Source organism: Oryzias melastigma, linkage group LG6 (genome assembly GCF_002922805.2).
Source record: "Oryzias melastigma strain HK-1 linkage group LG6, ASM292280v2, whole genome shotgun sequence".
Taxonomy (NCBI): Eukaryota; Metazoa; Chordata; class Actinopteri; order Beloniformes; family Adrianichthyidae; genus Oryzias; species Oryzias melastigma.
In genome coordinates this window covers 34,995,177-35,021,723 of record NC_050517.1, presented here as the reverse complement: position 1 = coordinate 35,021,723, position 26,547 = coordinate 34,995,177, and the positions used below count along the sequence as shown (strand labels likewise).

General features: G+C 45.1%; 1 protein-coding gene across 7 annotated transcripts; it reads right to left on the bottom strand.

The window, feature by feature from the left end:
* Positions 1–991: 991 nt before the first annotated feature.
* osbpl5 (oxysterol binding protein-like 5) lies at positions 992–24,841 on the bottom strand. 7 transcript variants are annotated; one of them, XM_024281598.2, is made up of 23 exons: positions 24,630–24,841; positions 16,013–16,130; positions 13,124–13,275; positions 12,927–13,000; positions 10,448–10,528; positions 10,144–10,245; positions 9,868–10,071; positions 8,447–8,531; positions 8,210–8,372; positions 6,982–7,177; positions 6,725–6,909; positions 5,878–5,959; positions 5,589–5,687; positions 5,421–5,517; positions 5,250–5,348; positions 5,080–5,177; positions 4,911–5,000; positions 4,700–4,836; positions 4,453–4,632; positions 3,951–4,074; positions 3,224–3,338; positions 2,991–3,093; positions 992–2,539 (listed from the first exon to the last, which is right to left on the bottom strand). In XM_024281598.2, exons 3-23 carry the CDS (start codon positions 13,257–13,259, stop codon positions 2,407–2,409), a joined length of 2,583 nt encoding a protein of 860 aa, XP_024137366.1. In that variant the 5' UTR covers positions 13,260–13,275; positions 16,013–16,130; positions 24,630–24,841; the 3' UTR covers positions 992–2,406. The 7 variants fall into 7 exon arrangements, with proteins under 7 accessions (XP_024137366.1, XP_036068495.1, XP_024137365.1 ...); XM_036212602.1 differs by having other exon boundaries at positions 16,013–16,126; XM_024281597.2 differs by having other exon boundaries at positions 13,124–13,289; positions 24,630–24,840.
* Between the last annotated feature and the right edge of the window lie 1,706 nt (positions 24,842–26,547).

Here is a 26,547-nt window from a genome sequence, read left to right as displayed (position 1 = left end):
CCTTTTAGGACTAAAGTGAGGGCCACTCCTTATCCTTTCATTCTGTTTCATGTGACCTTTCAAAAATGAAACTGTGGGGTCCATTAAATTATGTTCTTAAATCTTAAGATTTCCTTTTTACATCCCAGGTTTGTGAGGAACATCAGCAGAGAACTCTCAGCTAAATGAACTGCTGTTATTTACTGTAGATCCGTTTTTCACGGATGGTTTCCGTGTACCCGTGGGGGGTGGGGGGGTCGGTCTCTAAATGGGCAGAAATCTGACATTCTTGGCGTCTTTGGAGGAGAATCTGTGAGCTGCTATGAGGAGTTCAAAGCCCCTGTGGGCACAAACAGCAGCATCTGGAGGGGCGTGATTGGAGGGAATGACCTTCCTGATCTTAAAGGCGTCCGTCAGAGCACGAGGAACCAGGACACCTCAAGCAGGACGCCGGTTGACTTGGTAGCCGTTTCAATTGACCTTCACGACTTCTTCTGTCATTTCTGTTCCTGAAGAAGGCAGGACAGGTGCTGCTGAGGCTCCGCCCCAAAGCAGTGGATGAATGAGATCCACTGTATCTGAGAACTGGAAAGAGCGACCCCAAATCCCTGGTGTTCCTAACAGGAAGTACCCACACAGACTTCTAAAGAGAATCAAACAGCAGTTGTTCATTCTATTGGTCAGAATAAACTTTTTAACATATATATTCATATTTTTCTTGTAGTCAAATTCTGCCTTAGTAAAAGAGGCGTGGCCTTCCAACAAGCCCACTCCTGATTGGAGAGTGGTCGTCATAGAAACATCGACTCAGACCAATCAGTTTACTGATGTCTGGCTCCAACACGGCGGCGCTCATGTTGCCAAAAAAAATGGCGACTGAATTGACTTCATTTGGTTGGAGCCGGAATAAACCATTTTCTATGGATGAGGTCCCTCGGTCCAGTCCTCTGATACAGTCGGTGGCTCCATTCCCAAACGTCCCGTCAAAGCGGAGCATCACAGAACCAGACAGTCGGGTTCAAACCTTTTACTGTAGAACTTCAGCTTCTAACAGGTGTGAGTGTTCTAACCTTTCATGACAAAAACTTGTGGCACGCAGAAACCCCCCCCCCCCACCCCACCCCCCAAGGCAGCAAAGTAGAAAAAGACAATCACAGAGGAAGGTGTGGTTCCAGGCGCCGGTGGAGGCGTCCTCCCCGCTCAGGAGCTGAGCTGGCACGCCGCGTGAAAGCCGTGACTTCTGATTCAGTGAAACGTCTGACAGTGTCCCCGTGATTGTCATGGTTACCCCACAAAAATGTGCCGCAGTACACACACGCACACACACACACAGGAGTGATGGCACCTGAGCGTCCTCCATGCTGACTCAGACCGAGCCATTCACACAATAAATACATTCTGAAATGACTCCGCCCCCGATGACAGAAACACACACTGACATTGACACAGCCTCCTCTGATGGCGCTCTCTGTAGGCTCCTCCTCCTTTTGCTTCTGGTGAAATGCACTGAGGTGATTGGGGGGCGCGGGGCACACAAACACAAAGACGGCGTGGCTCCCTGCTCCCCAAAAAGGGCCGCGCCTCCTTCAGTCAAATACTGTTTTGGTCAAACGGCGCCGACAGAAATCAGACGTCCATGAAGAACAGGATGATCTGCTGGAAGGTCAGTTTGCTCCTCCTCCCTTTTGGCTTCAGCATTAAGGCCCAGAATCTGGAGTGGAAGAGGAGCAGGGGAGGAACGGGAGAGGAAAGGAACAAGAGAGGAGGAGAAGAGGAATGGGAGGAATGGTTGACGAGCAGGAGAGAAATGGGAGGAGCAGAGGAGGAGAGGATCGGGAGGAGCAAGGGAGAATAGGAGGAGCAGGAGAAGAATGGAGAAAAACAGGAGGAGCAGGGTAGGAACAGGAGAGGAGGAGGAGAAGAACAGGTAAGGAATAGGAGAGGAAGGGGAGGAATGGAAGGAGCAGGGGAGAACAGGAGGAGCAGGAGAGGATCAGTGAGAAATGGAAGGAGCAGGGGAGAACAGGAGGGGAACGGGGGAGGAGCAGGAGGTCTGCCAGCGCTGTAAACACACACATGAACAGTATTGCAGGCGGTATAAAAAGAGCGGACAGAGCGGCGCGCCTCCTCGCTCTCTTTCTGGTTGTATAAACTCCTCTTCTCCTCCTCATTCCTCCTCCGGTCCAAAGTGCAGAGGTGCTGTTTCAGTCTGGCTACACTAGGGGGAGCCGTTCCTCTGTAGATGACCGACAGGCTGTTTATTGCTATGAAGTTCTTCCTCCTGCCCCCCCCCCCAGAAGAATCTACAGGAACAAGCCGTCCTCCCCCACTCTTGCTCTTGGCCCCCCTCTTCTGCTGATTCTGTGCTTTTTTTGTTGGGGGGGGTTGAATCCAGTCCTGGGGGGGGCTCCTCCCAGAGGAGTCAGCTCAGGTGAAGACGTAGTTGAGGAGGAGCTGTGAGAGGAGCAGAAGGCAGAGGACGAGGCAGTGACGACCCGTTAGGGCGCCGTGGTCGCTCGCCCTCTCACGGGACAGCTGCTGACTCAGCGCCACCAGGTTCCTGCGGGGAGAAGAGGAGGAGCATGAGCTCGGAGTCCGACATGAAGACCAGACGTTTGATCTCTGAACAAAGTCGTCAGTTTAGACGGTTTCCTGTCAGGTGACAAAATAAAAGCTGTAAATCCAGACGCACAACCAAAGAGTCACAAATTCTTCCCCTACGGTTTCCCTCCAAACGCAGCGAGATTGTACTTTTCTGTGGAGCGGTGGGGACTAGCTAAGGGCTAGTTATCCTGATCCGTGTCACACATGTGGGGGAGGAGAAAATGTTTCTTCACTTGTTCAATGATGAGCAGCAACTAAAGTTTTCCACATCTCTCCGTCTGGAGGGATAAACGTGAGGAAGAATCTGGATTCCTCAAACGTCCCTTATCCAAACTGAAAACATGGCGTCTGGAGGTCAGAGACATGTGCCCCGGAACATGAATTAGAAGATGAGAACATGGCCTCACCTCTGGATGTCCTGCTGCGTCTTGTGTATGGAGGAGATGGAAGCTTCTATCTGAGTAAAGTCCTTCTGCTCTTTGATGCAGCGAACGCACTGCTGCGAAAAATCTGCAGACATCAGAAAGAGACCGGAGACGGACGTCAGGTGAGCGTCTTCAACTAGAGGGTTTAGCCACACCCCTCAGGTGAGTGGAAAACCAGCTGACCCACAGGGGCCAGCAGAAGAATGGCGTCTCACCCTCGTTGTCAGAGGACTCGTGGGTTGGCTCCGGCGTGCTGCTGCTGCTCTCCGTGTTCTGGCTGCAGCTGGACGGCTGGCTGCTGGACTTCCTGTGCTTCCCGTTCAGCGCCACCTGGAGGCGGAGCAGAATTAAACCTCACGGCATAAAAACAAAGAACAACCAGATCCACTAGGAGCAGATTCACCAGGAATAGAGCTTCCTGGACCAGATCCACCAAGAAACGATCCAATAGGACCAGATCTATCAAGACCAGATCCACTTAGACCAGATCTACCAAGACCTGATCCACTTAGACCAGGTCCTGCAGGAATAGATTGCCCTAGACCAGATCCACCAGGAACAGGCCCAATAGGATCAGCTCCAAAAGGATTAGATAATCCTGGACCAGATCCACTAAGACCAAATCCACCAGGACTATATGTACTGAACCAGATCCACCAGGACCTGATGCACTTAGACTGGATCCACCAAGACAAGATCCAATTAGACCAGATCTACTGGAGCAGATCCACCAGGAATAGATCTTCCTGGATTAGATCCACTAAGACCAGATCTGCCAGGACAAGATCTACTGGACCAGATCCACCAGGAATAGATCTTCCTGGATTAGATCCACTAAGACCAGATCCACCAGGAACAGATCCACAAAGACCAGATCAGGCAGGTTTCTGCAGACGAGTTATTCCGGTTGACGGATCTGGAAGGATGGAGAAGCGGGTTCACCTTGTGCCGGCTGGTCCAGCTGTGGCTGTAGGACAGGCCGGCGTGTTGGCTTCTTGGCTGCGTCTGAATGACGCCATCCTTCTCGAACTGCAGCAAGCAGAGCTCAGGGTCCCAGGGCCGGGTTCTGGAACAGAAACCACTCAGAGTTGGAGTCCGGCATCATCACGCGAGCTGCTTACTCTTTAACTGAAACAGTAGCTGAGCAAATGGATCAGAGCTGAAGGCTTCTTGAGTTGGAGAGACGTTACTGTTTCAACAGGAGCTCATGAACCTTCAGACACAGCAGGTTTATCTGTATAAACTCCTTTTGAATTTGAGGCTAAACTTTATTTATACTGTTTTCTGTAAGGAACTAAAGAAAGGGGAGGGTGGGGTAGGAACACTGGAGATTTGTCATCGTTACCTTCAGGTGTAAACGCTAGCCTAAAAGGGGGCGGGGCCTGTCCACACTCACATGTTAGACATCTCTGTTGGCTCCACACACACTTGAGCAGCTGCTTACTCTGAGTGCTTGTAGATCCACTCTGAGGTGACCGGATCCTGCTGGAAGAACCGTGGGGCCCAGGCTTTGTCTCCTCGCTCTCTGGCTTCCTTTCGCTGAGCATCTTCCAAGACAAACTTCTCCTGAGTAGCCCGCAGCTGGTCCCGGTCCAGGATAGCCCGGGTCACGTGCTGCCACAGCCTTTGGGGAACAGCGAGATGCTGATGGAGCTCTCAGAACCTCCAGCTCCAGCTGACAGCAGCTTTACCTTTCAGACTCAAACTCCTCCTGCTCGCTCATCTGGACCACGCGTCTCTTCAGGCGCCTGCTGCGGATTTCTGGACTTGGACTCCACAGCATCTCCTGCTGGCCGGAGCACTTCTCACTGATGAAGACCTCGCCGTCCTGACGGGAGCAGACACGGCGGAGGTTCAGAGGAGCGGCTGTGAAGGAGGCTCGCAGCACAAACCTGTTCTCACCCAGTGTCCGTCCACCGTGGCCAGGAGCTCGTCTCCTGCAAGAATCTTCCCGCTGATCTGATTGACGGCGCTGGAACCTCCGAGGAATGGCTGCAGCCACCAGAACAGAACTACCGTTACCATGGAAACCCCACAGGCTCATCTGAGGAGGAGCTTCTCAAAGACCAACCTTCAGCTTGAACTCCAGCTCTGAGGAACATCTGGTTTTCTCGCACTCGATGGTGACTTTGCCCCCCAGCTCCAGGGTCATGGTGCCGTACAGGATTCCTGCAGCGGAGCAGGAGAAACGTCACAGACCGACCGGACCGGACCTGGATCTGAACCCTTCAGACATCCTACCTTTGCAGTGGGCGTAGGGCATGGTGATGACGTACTCCTCCTCCCTGCTCAGGAACAGCAGCCTGGCTCGACCGTCCAGAACCGCCGACAGAGAGTTACCTATGCGAGAACCGAGCAGTGAGTGTTCTGTACCGGGTCCAGAAGAACCTGCATGCTGCAGAACCTCAGTACCGTAGAACTTGGATTTGGCCAGGATGCTCCCGCTGATGGAGAAGCCGTCCTTCCTGTTGCACACGTAGAAGGCAGAGATGGGGGGGTGGTGGGACACCTGAGGAGCAGAAGAACTTTGTGAGGGGGAGCGGAGGGCCGGGTTCTGGGGGTCTGCAGCCGGGCTCTGACCTGCTCGGCGATGTAGAAGGTGCAGCTGTCCGTGTGGGGGTGGAGCCAGCAGCAGCGGAACGTCTCCCCCAGTATGGGGTTGTAAGGCTTCTTCAGACCCTGGAAAGGAGAACTTTTCAACCCAACTTCCTCTGGTTTACAGGAAGTTCTCCAACCAGCAGGACAGGTTTTTTAGAGAAACGCTGAGTCAGCATTAACTGAGGATCCAACTTTCTGCTGACTCATTGCTGCAACTCTGTGGTCTGTGGATCCAGAACAAAGACCGGACTCTGGTCCAGAGAACCCTTACCTTGGGCTTCTTGTAGAACCCTGACAGGTACCATCTCAGCACCTGCTTGATCCGACCATAGGCGCTCTCCTCCACAGCAGCTCTGAAACAAATCCACATTTTTGTGAGGAAAAACAAAACCGACCCTGACCCAGAATGTGGGTCATTTTGACCTGAAGCTGCTCAGACTGGGGGGAGGAGCCAACTGCAATCCGCCTCTGAAAGTTTTCAGACTTATGATATGAAAGTGAGACCATGTTTATGTAAATAATAATTGTGATTCTCTTGTCCAATAATTAGTTTATTGAGGAATTTTTATGTTAATTTGGAGTTAAGCTAATATTTTAGCATCATGCTAATGTTGACTAATTTAGTTTACTGAGGAATTTTAGGCGATTTGGGGGTTTAGCTAGTATTTAAGCATTAAGCTAGCTTTTTGGCTAATTTGGCATCTACTGAGGTTTTTGGGGCTAGTTTGGAGTTTAGCTCATATTTAAATAACACTAAATATTTTTTGCAAAACTGGCATGTATTATGGATTTTTCAGCAATTTTACTACAAATTTTTTAGAAATTTAGGTCAATGTCAGCACTCTGTCATAGTTCTTTAACAAAATTTCCAGTCTTTTAGCAAATTTAACAATTTGTAAACAGCTTTTGCATTTTCAGCAAGTCCCTTCATCAAAGTAAATTGCGTCACAATTTTCAGATAAAAGCTTCAGCATCTTCAGCAACTACTTTCAGCAAAAAGCATTCACACTAGCATTATCTCAGGTGATGCAACTTTTCTAGGTTTTGGAAATGATCAGGTCTGCAGAGACTGACCCCCCCCCAGCCTGGCTTTGGCCCCGCCCCCTGAAAGCACTGACTGTGAGAGCAGGTCGGCGTGGTAATAGTAGTCCGACAGCTTGTCCAGGAAGGAGCGCGGCTCCAGGATGAAGGTGGGCAGCACCACCTTGGACAGGTCCATGCCCGGCCGCAGCTGCTTCAGCAGAGTCCAGATCAGACCTTTGTTCTCCTCAGACACCGTCTCCACCTGGGACGCCTCCCCAGCCTGCAAACGCACAGGTGGAGGTCCAGAGTTCATACTGGGCCGTCTCATGAAAGCCCCCCACCCACCAAGTACCTCTGCCATCTCCTCTGTGCTCTGCTCCACGTAGGCTGTAGAAGGTGGAGCAGGAGGCGCCTCCTCCGACTGCTCCATGTCGCTCTCCTCCGTCAGCCGGCCGCCGTTTTCGTTGGCGGTGGTGTCCCAGTCGTCGTGCAGTTCAGATTTGTCGGAAAAGCCGTCGTTCTCCATGTGGTGTCCGCTGTCGTTCAGCCTTCCAAAGACGAGAGGGAGAAACCGCCACTAAGAGGCAGGAAAGCTGGAGCAGCGGCTGAGTTTTAACTACAGGAAAGAGTCGGGTTTTCAAGCGGGAGATTTTTCAGCGGAATGCTGACCAACCAAAAGAGCGCCCCCGAGGTTCTGACTGCTGGAGGAAGTTCTGACTGAAGAGCGGTTGAACCTGCTCTTCATCATCAAACAAATCGTGTCTGCTCTCATCCACACGGGAAAAACCCAGAACACGGAGAGGGATGAAAAAAAAAACACCCGACACGGAATCACAGAAACAGACCAGATTTCAGAACTTTTCACCTGCAGTTTCAAGGCTTACAGATGTTCAAATATCCTAAAAATGGCGAGTTACCGATCACGGAAACAAAAACTCAACTTCCTTCACAACAGAGAAATTTAGACCCGCTGAGACCGGACGGACCTGATCGACCTGCTGCCTCTGCAAATCATTCACAGACCGGAGCATCACAGGTGGCAGCTGCAGCATACCTGCAGCGCCGTGTACCTGCAGCAGCTCAGCAGTAGAAATAGCAGCGTACCTGGAGACACGTACCTGCAGCCGTAAATCTCCTCTGCCAGAAATGCCAAATGTCTACAGGAAGCTCCTGAAGCTGAAGCTCCTCACAGCTTCCTCTTTCCATATACCTGCTTCCTGAAAGCTGAGGAGTGTGCGTGCGTCAGCGTGTGGTCATGTGTGAGCGTCAGTGTGCTACGGCTGTGCTGTGTCCTTTGGGTGGTGCACACTTATTTTCCTGCTCTCATGTTTGTCATGTGACTGCACAGAGCACTCTGATTGGCTCAGAGAAAAGGAGGAGTTACTGGGGAGGACAGGCTGGTATGGGGGGGAGCAGCAGAGGGAGGCGTGGTCACAGCAGAGCAACAGACTGACAGGATAATGACTGAACTTAAAGCAACGACCCCCTCCCTCCCCGTGAAGAGAAGGAGCAGCTTCCTGAGGAGGAACTGATGCCGTCGGACAGGAAGCGGCCAGAACAAACGTCTGCCGTGATCTTACTGGAGCAGCTCTGTCTCCGACAGCGGCGACGACTGCAGCAGCTGCAGGAAATGCGAGGACTCGGGGGTCAGACTGACGTCTCCTTCTCTGGCAGCTTTGGCCGTCAGCTTGTAGAAGCTGGAGCAGTTCAGAGCCAGCTCCAGAGCGTCCATCCAACACCGGCCTGAGGAGACATCAAGATGGGGGTCAGGGGAACGCGTCCCGCTCTCAGTTCAGTGAGGGGCGGAGCTAACTCACCGTCTGACTCAGATATAGCTCTGAAGATCAGGTAGCTGCTGGGCAGAGGCTGCGTGATGGAGCCCACGTTCTCTCCTTTGGGACCCTGAAAGTCAAACACCAGTTAAGCCACTTCCTGTCCGATGTTTGACCTGTGACCTCCACATCAAAGAAGATCATTAATCGTAAAACAGAAGGGCTAGAGTGCCACCTAGAGGGCATCATTACATCACGCTGAACTAGGGCTTGGCGATAAAACGATAACGACATTTATCGTGATAGAACTTTTTCTTGGTCTATTGCAATAGACTTTTATTTTGAAGGGTCCAAAAATTTAAACTCCACGGTTGCATCATTTTCTCCTTTTTGGCGAGTAAAAGTTAAAGAGTTACATTGCATCTAATTAGTTATGTTTTTTAGCTTTTCTTTAGGTGAATTTCTTTTGTCATCTTCTCTTGTACCATCGGCACGCTGGACAAAAACGGGCGACATAAGACACGCTCCACCCCCACGTTCACGTCACCTGGGTTGCGTTTTAATAGGATTCAGTTACAACCGGTTGATGAAGCTGCTTCACTAAAAGTAGCAACAAACTGATTAATAAAAAGTGTTGATTTGGAGACAGCACGTTGTTAGACGCTAATGCTATGATGCTAATGCTATGATGCTAATGCTAACGAGCTGCTCCATGCGTCTCCTTTATGTAAACACGGGCCGGTTTATAGTCTGATGGTATTTTCATGGACCGGCCTTTGTGACATGGCGGATAAATACAAGATTATTTTATAGGAAATTAATTAAAACTGTGTTTTCTACTTTGTTTTAGCAGCATCTGTAGCACTACAAATCCGGAGTTACACGGAAAAATGTGACCTGTTTGTGCTGAGTTCACTCCCTTAAAAGGTGCAGCTTTAATGTCAATGAAATTTAATATCAATAACAATAACCCAAAACTTTGTTTTCAGGCTATTTTTTTGTTATGATTGCATATAAAATGTGATCACCTGGTGGCAGAATTAGGAGAGAAAGAGCAAAAAAAAAAATCACTTTATAAATCTCTAGTAAATCTGTTCTTGTTTTCTCAGCATGTTTGAATTTAAGTTAGACCACAATTATTGATAACATTTATAAATTACTTTAATGCCATTCCATTCTCTTAAAAAAAAACAAGGAAAAAGTTAAAAAAGTAAAACCCCTAAGGTATTTCTGTGTAAGATAGTGTTATAGTTTGACATGTAAAGAATTTGTATGGTCTGTAGATTTTCTTTTATCAACTGGTCAAGTTGGTCAGAGACTCAAACATAAATTTTGGCCCCTGTGGAGGAATTTAAGTTATTCGAAATTCAACAAAACTAGAATGACATGCAGTGTAAATTGTGCAGAAGGCCTGTTCCTTCTAAAACTGTAAATACCATCATATTTAACCCTGACTGGTTCGGTACCTTCACAGCCCAGATGGATTTTTCCAGAGGGTGGTAGAGCTTGAAGCAGAACCCATCCTTCTTGGACGGTCTCTCGATCAGCTTACATGCGCTGAGGAGAACGCTGCCCACCCAGTGCTCCGCTTTGGGGGTCTTGTAGATCAAAAGGACTCCAGGCTTCAGGGCGCACCACAGCTTGGTCCAGCTCTTCAGAGAACCCCGGATCTGGAGGAGGCAGGACGTTAGGAGGCTGACTGATGGAGGCGAACATCAGACCATCACTCTGCTTCCTCACACCTTTAACCAGTTGGACATGATGACAACGCTGGGGTCCTTCAGAGCGGTGGAAAGCTCTTTAGCTGCCCGCTTCTTCTCCTGCCTGTAATTCTGCTTTTGGACCTGGTAGGAAAAAAAAAAAAAAAAGAGAGATGAGTCATCATCCCGCCTGGCGACTTCCAGTGAGCCGACACTAGGTGGCAGCAGAGCCACAAGAAGAGACTGGAGCTTGTGTGAAGGGAGACTTGGTAAAGACCTCCCAACAGTTTAACCATGAACTAGAAAGTGATTCTTCCATCAGCACCTGAAGCAGACGGACTCGTACCTTCAGAGATTCCTTTCGGGCCAGTTTCTCTGTGGGGGAGGGGCACTCCTTCTCAACGCCATTAAACATCCTGGACTCAGACTGGTGATTGTGAGGAGAAGAAGAGAGTCAGACAGAGAGGTCAGCATGAGGAGCTCCAGCCCATCACTCCATGACCTCTGACACAAACTCCCAGTCAGCTAGTAGAGCGCTTGAAAGGTTGAAAGGTTTTCACCGTTTGGTTTGACGAGCATTTCTGAACTGATGCGAGCAGCTGCTGCCGGCGGTTTGTGACCACAAACCAACCATCTTCCACAGAAGAACGAAGCGCTCGCTGGCTGCGCGGCGTACAGATCAGCACGCCAGACTCAGACTGAATTTAGCTCAAATGTTTTTTGGAACTAAAGCAGCAAAACTCCATGTATCTGTGGACTTTGATGACCTGACATTCATAAGGACTTCTTCCTGTTCTGTAATGCATTTCAGAAAGAGGATTCATGCTTAAAGAAGAGGGCGCCGCTGCAGAGGGACACTCGACACCCTGCAGTAGGTAGATATCGTCAGCGAGGCGAAGCGACATGCAGTGACGAGACAGGACAAGACGCTTCTGCAGCAGCCAGTTCTTTAAACATCCTGACAGACGGTTCCTGGTGATGTCATTTCAGGAGAACAGCTCTGTGTTGTGAAATAACCGCCTTCAGTTCCTCCACAGCCTCAACCTGACACCTAAAAAAAAACATGCACCGCAGCTCCTGCTGGGGGCGCTGTCACCCCAAACCCACAGGAAACAGGAAAAAGGTTCATGAAATAAACTACTTCAGGATCTGGACCTCAGTGTTTGTCGACTAAAGTAAACTCACTATGAAACTTCCATTTCCAAGAGGAACAGTCTAAACCTGGTTAACCCACCCTCAGAGCTCCACTTTGATCATTTACTTTTTTGTACATATTTATTTAATAGACCCTTTCACGTGACGTCACACAAAACAGCGAGTGTGCAGAGAGACTTCTGGTTATATTTTATGTCTAAAACAATTTTACGTAAATAATGAAAAATAACCAAAACAAATTTTAACTGAAATGTGTACAATATTTATTTTATAAATGTCCTACCTGGTTGTATTGGCTTTCCCCGCTCAGTTTTTCTTCTAATTTATGCTAATGCTAACGTTAGCTTTCCAGGACGGGGATGAGACGTAGATCTGCAGAAGATCTTTTCTTTCCAGTTAAAGTTACATATATTTCCATGTTCCCTAAAAACAGAGCTAAAGTCCGACAATTTCAACGTGTCAATAAAGAAATAAAGAAAAACTACAATAAAGAAAAACTAATAACTGTTGGGTTATTTTCTGACCTAGCTCCCTTTTGTTGTTGCTCATAATGGTGTCTGATTTCTGCAGGATAATAAAGGGAAAAAGGATAAAAATAATATGTGATCGTCAAAAAAAAATATTCCTAGTAAAAACATACCTATTTTTACAATTACCCCCTAAAAAAACACAAAAAGCAACAAATATCTCTTATTACAACAACTACTTTTAGCTTTGGGTGGAGTTAAACAAATAGAACTCATTAGAATAATATCTGCTCAAATGAAAGGTTGATATTTTCAATAGAACCTCCAATATTGAAGAATTATTCAAATTTGTATTTTGATTTGTGAACGATTGAAGAAATAAAATAAAAAAATAGAGTTCGGCAGGACAATTTAGAAAATGAGTATTGTACATTTTTCTTTTGAAATTGATAAGATTACCTTTAATTATTTACCTAAAATGGTGTTAAACAGCGTTCAGCTGTCAGCTTTGGCATTCTAAAGTTACTATTCACATTTTTAGCCCTGTCACCATTTTATCTGGCGTAAAGTGAAATGGGTCAATAGGGACAAATACAAAAAAATACATCATAACATTAAAAAAAAATGTTGTCTGCATTATAGATCTCTTTCCAAAATGTTCCCAGTTGTCTGTGTCGTTTTCTAGGACATAGTTTCTGCAAAGCATCCATCAGATATTCACCTCTGAGTTGTGGGCGGGGCTGTTTGTTAGCTTACAGCCCCGTCACACCAAACGCTAACGTTAGCGGTGAAACTAAAACGGCAGCAACATCGGAGCAACCCAGCTCTACAGTTCTGATCGAGATTCTACTTGTCTGCATTAGAAGGGGCAGAGCAGGGAGACGGCCCGCCCACTGTAGCATCTAGGCTTATTCAAATGGTGATTTAACAAATTGTCATTTTCAACCGTAAACACGATTAACGTCATTCCAGTTGATTCTGAAGGAGAAAAGCGGCGCGAGCGCCGCTTTTCTCCTTCAGAATCAACTGGAATGACGTTAATCGTCTTAAAGGTTAAAGAGTTACAGTAAATAAAAAACACATAAACACTGGAGCTCAGGTGTTAAAGGGTTAATATCTCCTCCATCATCAGAAAATGTTAGAAACAGTTTTCATGGCAGAGGAGTTGTGCAGGAGCTGCCCAATCAGGAGCTGTGATCTTACCTTGCTGCCAGGTGATTGGGCAGGACTAAGTTCATTAGTCAGCATGGTGAGGCCGTTCCTGTCTGTCTCACTGCCTGGTGGAACCATGGACACACATCACATAGAAACGTGCACGGCGTGAATTCTGCTGACAAACGGTCAAAGCAGCTGAAGGCAGCAGCAGCCGGCGCAGCCAAACCCCCCAGCAGCATCCCTACCTGGGCTGATGCTGGACAGGTCGTTGTCTCCTCCATAAGACAGGTTTCGGGTCAGGGTCCGCGGGTCAAGTTTGGGCGGCGAGGTGGCATTGGGGCACAAAGAAAGCCTCCGATGGAACAGATTCTCCTCCTTCATCCTGATGGCTTGTCCTCTGCATGGAGAAGCCTGATGAGGGGAAAGCAGAGGTCAGAAGGTCGTCCTTTCAAACTTCACATCAGGGTTTTCTGTCTAGCCTCCATCTAACCCCGTCCAGCTCCGCGCCAACAAAGCCTCTCTGTCCACGCCACGTCACAGTGCAAGGCAGTGACGGCTGGAGAACCGCAGCCTTGCTGCTCCACAGAGCTCCTCTGTCCCGGAGCCGGCCGGTTTCTACAGCTCAGCTGAACAAAAGCTCCTTCTGCCATAGGGCTGCCACGATTGGTCGATTGGTCGACTGATCGACAACTAATTGATTATTAAAATAGACGACAACTAATTTAATACTCGATTAGTCGTTACTTTATATTATATGGTGTTGGAGTGTTGTAAAGTTGAAAGTTATAATGGCATTATGCTAGCTTTTAGGAATATTTTGACATTTATAAAGGCTTTTTAGGCTATTATGGATTTTAGCTATTATATCAGCTACATGCTAGCTATTCTGGCTAATTTTGTTTTTTTTGGCTAATTTAAAGTTTAGCCAATATTTCAGTTGCATGCTAGCTATTTTTGCTAATTTAGCCTTTTTCATTTTTTTAGGCTATTTTGGAGTTTAGCTTATATTTTAACTGCATGCTAGCGGTTTTGGCTAACCTAGGCTTTTTTTTCATTTTTTTAGGCTAATTTGGCATTTAACTAATATTTTAGCTGGCTATCAGCTTCAGCGTTTTCAGCTATCAACTTCAGCGTTTTCGGCTATGAACTTCAGCTATTTCAGCTATCAACTTCAGCGTTTTCAGCTATCAGCTTCAGCATTTTCAGCTATCAGCTTCAGCTATCAACTTCAGCGATTTCAGCTATCAACTTCAGCGTTTTCAGCTATCAACTTCAGCGTTTTCAGCTATCAACTTCAGCGTTTTCAGCTATCAACTTCAGTGTTTTCAGCTATCAACTTCAGCTATTTCAGCTATCAACTTCAGCTATCAACTTCAGCGTTTTTCAGCTATCAGCTTCAGCATTTTCAGCTATCAGCTTCAGCTATCAACTTCAGCGATTTCAGCTATCAACTTCAGCGTTTTCAGCTATCAACATCAGCGTTCTCAGCTATCAACTTCAACGTTTTCAGCTATCAACTTCAGCTATTTCAGCTATCAACTTCAACGTTTTCAGCTATCAACTTCAGCTATTTCAGCTATCAACTTCAGCGTTTTCAGCTATCAACATCAGCGTTCTCAGCTATCAACTTCAACGTTTTCAGCTATCAACTTCAGCTATTTCAGCTATCAACTTCAACGTTTTCAGCTATCAACTTCAGCTATTTCAGCTATCAACTTCAGCGTTTTCAGCTATTAATGTCAGCATCTTCAGCTATTAGCACTAGCTTCTTCAGTTGCCAAATTCAGCTTACAGCATTTACAGTAGCATAATTGCAGATAATGCTATATATTTCGTTTTGGTTATTTTAAAGCTAATGATGCTTAAGATGTGTTTTTTACATCCACTTTGTGCATGACCCGATTAGCTGACTAATTAGAAAAAATAATTGGTTATTAGTGGACTTAAAATATTCAGCAAGCGCTCTGTTCATGACAGCTGACCCCAAACCGATGAGTCACGCCCCACAGTGGCTCTGAGAGAGTCCTGAGCAGCAACAGGGACCTTCAGCTGAAGGTTTGCTGTTCCCAGTCTCACACCTGGGTGTGGAAGCCCCCACCTGCTCCAAAATAAGCTACTGTGAATACACAGCCCCTCCCTGAGTGTGGAGGACCTGGCAGATGCCGACGCTCAGAACAGCTGATCTTCATTCAGGTCTTAGACCGCTTTACAGCTGCACCACCACAAAGTAAGCATCATTTCCTGTTTCGCATCTTCATTTGGCAAACAAAAAAAGTGTGATAATCACAGCCTAAACATAAACATTTATGGTTTTCCAGAAAGCCACACATGGTCAAATTTAAAATCATTCCTCTCTGTAATCTTCACAGAAAAAATTTTAAAAATGGAACCAATAGTCTATCCTCTCCCGTCATAGTTCAGACTGTAGAAGGGTGAAATAAAAAGTCACCTTCTATGCGGGTCTTTATCGGCCAGATTGAGAAAAAAAATGCTTCTCCAACAGTGTTTGGGGGCCGGGTAAACTGTGGAGGAGGGCCGGATCCAGCCCGCGGGCCGCAGTTTGGGGCCCCTGCTTTAAGATACGCTTCTAGACATTATCAGGTCCGCAGATGACAGCATGATGTCACAGCTCATCTTTAGAGAGTATCAGAGCAATGAAGCCAACAGGAAGTACCAACATGGTGCACTTCCTGACATGACCAGAGGGGGCAGGTTTTTAAAGGGAGTCATTTCCCTTTTGATGGGTTTACAGCAGAATAAAGTATTTTGTCAATCATTGCTTTAGTTTTATGTGACTGTGGGAAGGTCTTTAAATTATGTCTTTTTATGAGAACTCCAATCCAACCGTTATAACAAATACGGTTATTGTTTGGATAAAAACAGACTTCAACTTTTTTTTAATATAAAATTACAAGTTTTGCGAAGTGTTTTTTAGTTTTATAAAAAAATTTTGATCAGAAAATTAAAAACATTAATCAATTATCAATATCCTTCACTAAATCCACAAGTTTACTTTTGATTTTCCAAAGAACAAATTATTTTTAAAAACTTCTTTAGTTTGGGGAAGAAACAAAGAGTCGGCGACAAAGTTCTCCAGTAAAAACCCAGACCCCGAGGTCAGAGGTCAGACTTACTCAGGTCCTCTTCAGCACAGCTCCTCCTGATTGGTCCATCAGAAGCCGGCAGCTGTAAAAACTCTGGTCATGTGATCCGGAGGGTCTGGTAGACGAGGTCCGACGGGCCGGTTCCTGTCTGTGCAATGAAAAGCAGAGGAGCTGCGTTAGCTCTAGTGTGAACATTCTTTTGATTCTGGTAACTCTTCAACAGTTTAACGCAATTAACGTAATTCCAGCAGATTCTGAAGCAGAGAAACGCAGCCTAACCCTGATATGCAGCTCTGCACAGCTTAAATGTGGATGTAATCAACGTGAATCAGCTGATTGTGTCACGGTAAAAAGTTAACTTTATATTGGATTTACACCAATATGTTATGCATAGATGAGAGGTCTGAACCTGCGGCTCTGGAGCCACATGTTACTCTTTGGTTAAAATAAAATGTTTTTTAAGAAAAAATAAAAAGTAACTGTAGAGGGAAAAAATAAGTAGTAAAGTTTTTTAAACACAGTAACTTTATTCAACTCATTCACAAACAGTTGAAGGTCAGTATGAATGATTTAACGAGGATCCTAACAACCGTAACTGGAATTCTCAAGCAATTCTTTGTAGTTTATCAACGTGATACACACACATTTGGACTTAAATTGGAGCTTCATTTATCACAGAAAATCAGTTTATTGTCAGTAACACAACAAGAGTTAAAGCTACGTTAAGTTATAATCCACTGGATGATAAACTACCCATTTTGAACAAATTCTAGGATTTAAAGTGCACCTCGTGGTTTTAATATATGCTAGGGGTCACTTCATTAGCTCTGATTTCATCTTTTTATTTACGTATATTTATGAATTTCTGGCTGAAATGCACCAGAAACTGGAAAACTATTTTTTTTTTAATATAATTGGTGACTTTACTCTTCCTACTGCATTGACATGATCCTAAGTTATAGACTATTTAATTTTTTAAAGCTATTTTCTCTTCATATTTATGTTTAATTTATGCCAAAAAACAGAATAGTTTTTTTTAAATGTACAATTCCAGAAGCAAAAACATAAATATAAATCAGTATCTCACTTTTCTAAAGGGTGAGTGAAGACTTTGCGGTTCCTACTGGGTTTTTTTTTTATTATTATTATTTTAACCCAACTGGGTTTTGGTTGGAGAGAGATCGACCCAAATGGTTCTTTAAGTGTTAACAGTTGCAGACCCCTAGATTACGTAAAGAGTTGCAGAACTTTGAAGACGGAAAAACTGGAGAGAAATTTTTCAAGTTTTGTTGTTAAATACTTAAAAAAAAGTGATGTTTAAGATTTTTACGTTGTTTATGTTTGTGCTGAACTTAACCAGAAGATGACAAAAAAGAAATGTTTAAAATGACAAACACCATTTCTTTATTTCTAAATCTTTGTGCCTTTATTGTTTTTGTTGATTCTAACCTCCTGTTCTAAATAAAAGAATAAATGATAGTGATTTAATACACATTTTAATTTTCATACATCCAGTAAAAAGACAAAGATAGCAATAAACTTTATATTAAAAAGTAAGAATCGTGGTTTGAGTCGAGAACTGAATCGGATCGCCACCTAAGCAACAATCCACCGCCCCAGGGGTTACCCACGGCAACGGTTTTCAGGACCCTGATCTGCTCCGTCACGGTTGGGTCGTTTGTTTTTAGTTTCTTAACTGAGACTTCATACCTGTGATCTAGTGAAAGACCAAACCGGTCCGACTCCACCTCTATAATTCTGTCGAAATGAAAGTGTCAATATTTAGAGTCCACATAAAGGCTGGTTGTCAGTTATTGTGTGTGTAGCATTATTGTACAATCCACACACAAACAAACAGAGCAGATGCTCCTCCCACAACCCCCCAGGGTCCTCATGTCAACTCCCCCGTCAAAACAACAGCCCATGTGACCTACATTTACCCCAGAGGGGCGTCAGAGTCGGGGATGACCATCAGTCAGCATGGAGGCAAACGTGGAGGGATTACTGCTTCTCATCCTAATGCATGCAGACGCACAAACATCCAGATACATGTGTGCAGCTTCACATGATGCACACAAACCTGGACTCAAAAAGCTCCAAAGATTCAAACTACAAAAGCAGCAAATGTAGAAACCGTCTGGCGGTCTGCAGCTGACTAAGAAATGTTTGAGTAACTCTGATGACAGTCAGAGGTTCAATCTGAGCCGCATGTTCAGTATTTTAAAAGTTCATGTTCTGGTAGCAACAGCTGGATGAAGCAAGCCTCAAGCAGCTCAGACGTTCATGGATCAACCGGCTTCAGCAGCTCCTAAAATGATCCTTGTTTGTTGCAACAGCACAGAAAAACAAACAAACAGATGCACCAACATTCTAACTTCTGGCTAAACGGTCTTCAACTTTAAGGTGGAAATGTTGTCATGGAGAAAAGGAAAAAGGTTTGAGGAAAACCATCAGGAATGTTCCCAGGAAGGAGGCGGATTTGTTGTATTTGTCTGTGGCTCTGAGCCCAAAAGCATTCAGCTGCCAAAAACCCAAAGAATGCTGCTGGAGACGGCCGCCGCATCATCCAAGAGACTTCCACGAGGAAAACTTTCATTAAATCAAATAAAAACTAGAACACTTTTAACAGAAGCAAAACCCATAGAAATCAAAGTAAAAAGACTTGGTTTTTAAACTTTTGCCGGGATTTTCTCTTTAGAGCAGAAGTCAAACCGTCCAGGAGCAGTCGTCCTTTCTGCGTTCTCAGAGCTCCTCCCACGCAGATGTCCATTGGGCACAGATACCGTCTAGATGAGGGAAGTCAAACTCAATCGCCCAAGGGCCCAAAATCCAAAACACACCTTTGGTAGCAGCTGAACAGGATAAACAATTATTGAACACACTAAAACTGCTTTTTTTAAAACCTTAAAACTGTAACTTTTTTAAAATTACATATTTATGAATAGATATTTAAAAAAATAGCTAAACTTCGAACCATCTTAAAAAACTGAAAAGCCTAAATTAGCCAAAACAGCTAGCATGTAGCTAAAATATTAGCTAAATGCCAAATTAGCCTAACAAACTAAAAAATAAATAAAACATAAAAAACTTAGGTTAGCCAAAACAGTTAGAATGTAGCGGAAAAAATAGCTAAACGTCAAACTATGTTAAAAAACTGAAAAAGTCTAAATTATCTAAAACAGCTAGCATGTATCTGAAATATTAGCCACACTCCGAAATATCCTAAAAAAATCTTAGTAAATGCCAAAATAGTCCAAAAGAATGACAACTTTAAAAACTTTAAAACTGTAACTTTTTAATATAATTATGAATAATAAAAAGAATAAATCAACTGAAACCTTTAATCTTCTTCTTTTCCTTTGGGCTTTTCCCTTCAGGGGTCGCCACAGCGAATCAGTTTCCTCCATCTAAGCCTGTCTTCAGCATCCTCCACTCTAACACCAGCCACCTTCATGTCTTCATTCACTGCATCCATAAACCTCCTCTTTGGTCTTCCTCTAGACCTCTTTCCTGCAGCTCTAGACTCAGCATCCTTCTACCAATATATTCACTGTCTCTCCTCTGAACATGTCCAAACCATCTCAGTCTGGCCTCTCTGACTTTAAACTGAAACCTTTAATAACTTTCAATATTTTACTCTCCATAAAAATATATTCTGTCAAAATTAAACAAGTTAGAAATAAGTGCACGATAACATCGGGCCATTAATAACAATAAAATAAAATGATCTGGAGGGCCGGATTTAATTACCCAGGGGGCCAAATTCGGCCCCCGGGCCTTGACTTTGACGCCTGGTCTAGATATTATCTGGTTCTGAACCGCTACTTTTGAAACCATTCCGGTCCCTAAACAGTGCTGGATCTTCAGAAAGGACAAACGCCGCTTGAAGCCGGACGTGTGCTGAAGCAGCCTGGCGGTGAAGGAGAGAGCCGTTTCTCTGCTGTTTCCTGACGTCTGCACCGCAGCGCCGCCGTTTTCAGATGCTGATGCATTTCTGTTTACATATCTGTGGAATGAACTCATCTTTGTGATTTTCTGATCCAACTTTTGCTCCCTGGTGAAGCCAGAAAGCCCCCCAACACAAACAGCTTATTTAAGAAGTCCTCCAGAACCCCCCCCATGATGATCTGCAGGAAACCCTGCAAGATAGATCGGGCAGAACCTGCAGAACGCTGTGGTTCTGTTTGACCCACATAAGTGGAGGAGCAGCAAAGCTGACGGCACTCTGAAGGCAGGCGGAGCAGAGGGAGGCGGAGCTGCTCCCACTGTAAACAGAGGAGAAGCAGGACGACGAGGAGAAGATGGAGGAGAGCAAACTGGAAGTAGGCTAAGACACTGTGACCCAGAATGCAGCAGGCTTTTGGGAGGGAGGCCAGAACAGAACCAGCAGTGCTAGAGCTGCCCCACATTCCCTCCGTCAGAGCAGATTCTCCTCAGAGAAACGCCTCCTTCACTGTATCTCCTCCTCTGTCCTCCACACAGCAGGAGGACTGGACCTGAGCTCCTCTGACGGCTGCATCAGAACATCAGAACCCTAACGCAGAGGTCAGCAACCTTTCACAGTAAAAGAGCCTTTTGGGCTCATTTTCTACTGATCAAGCTGTATAGACCTTAGCCTTTAAAAAATGTGGATTTGCATTCAAGAACTTCTTTTTTTTATTAATAAAAATGAATTATTTCTATTTTTGGCACAAACAAAAACAAAAATATGAAAAGAACCTTGCCTCTCTCAAAATGTGATTGAGAGGTTTTAGATCTCTGGACTAACGGAACCTGCTGACTGAGGAGGAGCCTCCTCATGAGGCTGTGGATAGATCTGGATCCAGAAGAACGGTGAGGAGGAGATCCCAAAAGATAAACTGTTCATACTGACACAACTGTAACCATGGTAACGGTGATTATTAGGACACATAATAATAAACAGAATGAAAACAAATTAGAGAAATCTGAACAACATGCCAATGCAGACTGAAGCGTACGCTCTCCTGAGCTGCTGACATTTCTGATGGTTCCACACGGATCCACTTCCAGTTCTGTGGAAACCGGGCCGGCCGACCCAGCTGACCTGCTTCATTCTGAAGTAGAAACCCGTCAAGTTCCTGTTTCTCTGGCATCAACAACCTGGAGTCAGAACCTTCACATGTGTGGACGACAAACGTGATCCAGCGGCAGAAACGGCCTCATCCAGCAACCGGCTCACTTTCAGTAATCTCACCGAGACTAAGAGGATCAAACAACAGCCGGCCGCGCGCCAGCCGCCCGCCATCTTTCAGCCCGGGGCGGGGGGTCACCTGCGCAGCAGCAGCGTCATGTTCGGTGGGGTGGGAGGGGTGTTCTGTCGAGGTTTTTCTAGGATCTCACGTCCTGCTGGATCCGGTTCTGTCTGCTGGGTCAACATCTGCAGTGATCTGGACAGGTTTGTGGTGACATCAAATAGGGCTGCCACAAACAATCACTGCGTGACTCACAACAAAAATGGTTGCATTTTTCTTCATATAGTTCCGCGAATGTTTTGCACACTTTAAAACCAACACAATGTTGGTATCAAGGCATGTTGAGGACATCACTGCTATGGAGGTTTTTAAGGCTAATTTTGAGTTTAGCAACTTGCTAACGTTGTTGGATAATTTAGTATCTAAAGAGGTGTTTTTTTTTTTTTAGCTAATTCTGAGTTAGCTAGTATTCTAGCAGTGTGCAAGCTTTTTTGGCTCATTTGGCATCTACTGATGTTTTGGGCTAATTCTGAGTTCATACATTTACAAAGTTTTAAATTTTGCAGATTTTTTTCAATTTTTCAAGAAATTCTTCAAATTCTTTGAGCACTTTAAATCCTTTAGCAATTTTAGCAATATGTAAGAATTTTTTTACACAGTAAAAGAATGAGAGAAAATAAAACAGATTATAACAATAAATAAAACATAATACAGTACAAATGAACTAAAAGCTCTTTTAAAAAGCAGCGTTTTCTGCTGTTTCTTAAAATCCTATAAGTATGCAAATAGCTTTAGCATTTTTAGCAAATCCCTTCAGTAATTACAGTAAATTTCTTCAGCACCTTTAGCTGGATTTTAAAGGTAATTCGGACACGATGCTCACTACTTTTCTTTAGTTTTTCTAAACACCAGATATGACGTCACCGATGTCACAAAGTGAAAATCGAATAAATATGAACATTTCAAGACGTTTATTTATGACTTCACTGTGCTCTGATGTTGAAAACGTGGATGGTTTATTCAAATATTATATTTAAACACGTTTTTTTGTCCGAAATTGTTCAACCGCAATGCATTGTGGTCTTTTTTCGCTAATCTAGTGAGCATTGACGGACGCTAGTTTTTCGCAAAGACTTCTGGGAAATCTAGAGTGCCCTCGATTTTGGAAAAAGTAGATTCAGACAGCACTACAAATGGCAAACGCACACAACCTTAATGAACTGTGCAGCCTGAGTCCATTTGGTTCTGGCATTAAAACAAGGTTAAATCAAAGAGGTCGGCATCTGAAACAAGGAACTATTTTACACAAAAAATACATTTTTGGTCTCACGGACTCAAATATAAAAAAAAAGTGGAATTCTGTTCAGCTTTACAACACTGACTCCATATAATATAATGTCGATTATTTTATTAGTCGACTAATCGAGGCAGCCCTAATGTCAAACATGAAAGATCCCCAAACCCACAGAGAACTCCAGAAACCGGCGGCCATTTTTCACATTTCTGTAGATCAAAGCTCTCTAAAGACACGAGGACTCGCAGTCATGCGACTTGTCTGCCTGAACTGGTTCGGAGGACCTTCTCAGCTTTAGAGGAGGAGGAGGAGCATGGCAGCAGGAGGTTACGAGCTTCGGAGGCCAAAGTCTGTTCAGAGGTGGAAATTTAAAACCTGTTTTAGTGTCATCCAGCAGTTTGTTTATGGTGCACGTGTGCGTGTGCACGTGTATATAAAAGCTGTTCTGGGTGAACCTGGAGCATCAACATGGAGAAAGTCTTCCAGAAAACAGCTGAACACGTCTGGTAAACATGTGCTTTGTTTATTTAAAATGAAATTAAAGACGTGAACCTGCAGCCTCATTTATGGCCATGAAACCGTCAATAACCAGACGGCTGCAGCTCTGAGGACAATCTGGATCACTGCAGATGAAGATCACGCCATGTGGCTGAAGAGCAGCGTTTGACCTGCAGGACAGACGGGCGGATCCACTGGAGAATCTCTACTGAGGACCTTCAGAACTCCCGATGGAGGTCCATCTTCCAGCTGGAGGAGAGTGTAATGAAAGCAGCAGATAGCTCCTCCCACTCCGCCGCTCTTCCTCCCGTTTGTCATTCTAGAGAGCAAAGCCCCGGTTCTACTTGATAGGCTTAGGAACCAATACCATTATACGGCCCAGCCCGATTAGGGCACGGCAGACCGTCACATGGCACGGCCAGACTCCAGGTGGAAACGGATCAGAACGCCGCGGGTCAAGTCCTCATGTTCAGTTCTAGAACATTGGAACTGGTTCTGAAGGAAGGAGAGGAACAGCTGCTTCTGACCCGCCTCCAACGCCACTGTGTCACCAGGGTCTGCTTCCATGACCCGCCTCTAACGCCACCAGCAGCATTTATGACCTTTAAATGTTTTCCATGCTCTCATCTCTGCAATCGACACCGCGTGCAGTCTGAGCATGCTCAGCGACCATGTTGGGCTGTGGTCCAGGACAGCTCCAGCACCAACCCTCTGCAGACCAGACCCGCCAGGAGGACCCGAGCGGACCTTTAAGCCCTTTTCCTGATCCTCTGCAATTCCCTGAAGACCACTGACCCCCCCTCCCCTCAAAACGTCACTTCCTGTTTCTGAGTAACAGATTCCAGAAACTGGAGGCTGCTCAGATGTTCTGTTCAGTGATGGAACCCACAGAACAGCTGACACCTCCTGACCTCAGAGTCTATAGCGGAGCAGAGAGGAGGAGACCTCCTCCTGCTGAGAGGAGCAGGATGCTCCTATCTTCATGGTCCAAACATTCAGACAGGAGACGGTGCTGGTTCAGAACCTTCCAGACTGCACAGACGCTAAACACGGCGCGTGAACAACTTTCTTCAGCAGACACTCGGACTCGGTGCTGCTGGTCCCGGGCGCGCGCGCGCCCGCCAAGTCCCACAGGCGCGAGGCTGCATCCGCGGGGTCCTCTGGGTCTGGCGGATTGGGCCTCGGTTCCGCGTCTCCTCGAAACGTGTGGCGCGCGCGCGCTTCGACCGTTATCATGAAACTGCGACATCGCAGACGCTCCGGCGGGGCGCGAGAACACGGAACCGTTACACCCCCACCCCCTGTGGCGTGGGTTGGGCTCCGGGTGTCACCCGCACTGAGCGCGCGGGCTGAACGTGCGGTTTTAGCTCGGAGCGCTAGCCTCGATCCGGTTCAGCCGCGCTCAGCGGACGGGGCGACAAAACGCAGCAGTGTCCCCCAACGCCCCGGAAAGGCGCTCGCGCCCCCTACGGAGCCCCGGCCCCCCAGCAGCAACGACAGCCCCGCTAGCTAGCGCCAGTTAGCGCGTAAAAACGTGGGCTCGATAAATAAACACAAGTTTCTAAAAATAGCGAGTTCGCCTCATCGCTGCTCCCTCGCTCGCCTCGTTGTCAGGCGGCGGCGGCGGCGGACGGAAACTTACGGTCCGGGAGGCGCTCATCCACGGTCACAGCCTCCGTCAGAGTCCGGGGTCATGGCTCCCCGCCGGCGGAGGCGGTTTGGCTGAGAGCAACGACGGGAGTCTGCCCGAGGAGAGAGGAGCTGCTCCGTTTCAACATGGAGAGCGCGGCGGGACCGGAGCCTCCTGCTGCGGCTCCGCGCAGTTCTGGCGACCCCTGTGGCCGCACGCGGTACTGCAGCCGCTGCGCGCTAATGGAGGCGTTTCATCAATGAAGTCCAGAGCCGTCATCTGACTGCAGACATCACGCTGATTTACAGGATTTATGAAGGGTTTCCCTTCAGAGTGACTACATTTAATGACATATCATCTGCATTATTAAGTTATAAGTAAAATAGACCCTCCTTTGATACTTAATGGAATTGTATCTTAAATAAAAACGCTATAATAAACACATTTGCATCACATTCTGTGAAAAAAAAACAATACCTAGAAGTGTACTTTATTGGAATAATATTTTTGGAAATATTAATTGGAATAAAGCATGGACACTAGCTGAAAAATGTTGCATTTATAATAAAGTCAAAGAAAGACATAAAAAATCTTACATAATATTTAACCAACAAATGTGTACATATCAAAATGTTTAGATATTAGTTATTATCATAACTGTAGTTTTTGCAAAAACTCCCCTGAACCTTTACCTCACCTTTGCTATAATTGTGCATTTTCTTTTGATCTTTGGAACCAATTGGAACTTTTCATAAATAGTGAATTAAAAAGAAATTGTATAATACACTTTGAACATATCATTACTTGTTTTGGCTTTGATAATAAAAACACAGAAAATATTGTCAACTTACTTTAGTTTCCAACCAAGTTTTATTTACAAAAATGCAGAATTAGAAAAACTTATATATTTTTTGTTGTATACATTAATTGTATAGCACCATCAAAAGGATCCACCAAAGCATACCATTGTGAGGAGCCAAGCAGAAGGATGAGAGAAGCACAGATGTTTTCTTTTGAAAAACTGCTAAATTTATTTACAAAAATAAGTAGAGTTAAACTGGGCCCATAAAAGAGGCCAACAGACAATAAACTTCAACTCAACATGATAACTGACCTCCAAACAAACACAAGAGGGAAACATATATACTAACTGATCAAACCAAAACCCCAAAAAGGGTGGGTGACTAAAACAAATGAGAAAACTTATTACAAAAACAAAATCAGCTTTTTTCCTCTTAACCAAAATTAACTTTAAATAAGTAACATATAATTTAACAAATCTTAAGTAAGAGGTAAATAAACCTAAAACAACTGAATACAAAAGATACTCCAAAGTGAATTCATACTTTTCTTTAAATTCAGTGGTTGAATCCAATTAAGGCAACTTAGTCCAGCTGAGACCCTCTTGTTGTGGGCCAGGCTCCACCCACAGCAGCTTCCAGGAACAGGTGACTTCATGGTGTGGCTGCTTTTGCAGCCATCACAACCATAAAGTTTGTGCCTTACTTTGTGCCTTACTACTTGATGACTAAATTATTTTCTCTTGTTTAATTTCTCTAATTATTACTTGTAAATATATATTTACAAATATTCCCCTTGATTTAATAATCTGTGTTGAAATATTATTATTGTCATCGCTTTGTTGTTAAAAAAAATATCTTCTGTCCTCCATTTGTTACTGTTTGTGCAAAAAGAAAAAAAAAATACAAAATGTTCACATGTGTTCATATATCAATTAATCTTAAGCATCTTTTGGGACTTTTTTTAATTTAACACTTGTTTTGTCCTTTTTTGGCTTAACTCCACCCCTTGCTTTTTCTTTGTTGTTTGGTCTGAAACTTTTAAAGTAAATACAATGGAATAAAAGAAACAAGCAAAAAAACAACTTTGAAGTTTGGTGTCAAATACATAAAGGAGTTTGTTCAACTAT

What these genes read in the sequence shown, in the direction of transcription:
- osbpl5 (XM_024281598.2), bottom strand. Translation starts at nt 13,259, where the DNA reads ATGAAGGAGGAGAATCTGTTCCATCGGAGGCTTTCTTTGTGCCCCAAT. An exon ending in CCTGTCCAGCATCAGCCCAG is followed by an intron (nt 13,001 to 13,123) that starts GTAGGGATGCTG and finishes TGGTTCCACCAG; the next exon opens with GCAGTGAGACAGACAGGAAC. An exon ending in CCCGAAAGGAATCTCTGAAG is followed by an intron (nt 10,246 to 10,447) that starts GTACGAGTCCGT and finishes TTTTCCTACCAG; the next exon opens with GTCCAAAAGCAGAATTACAG.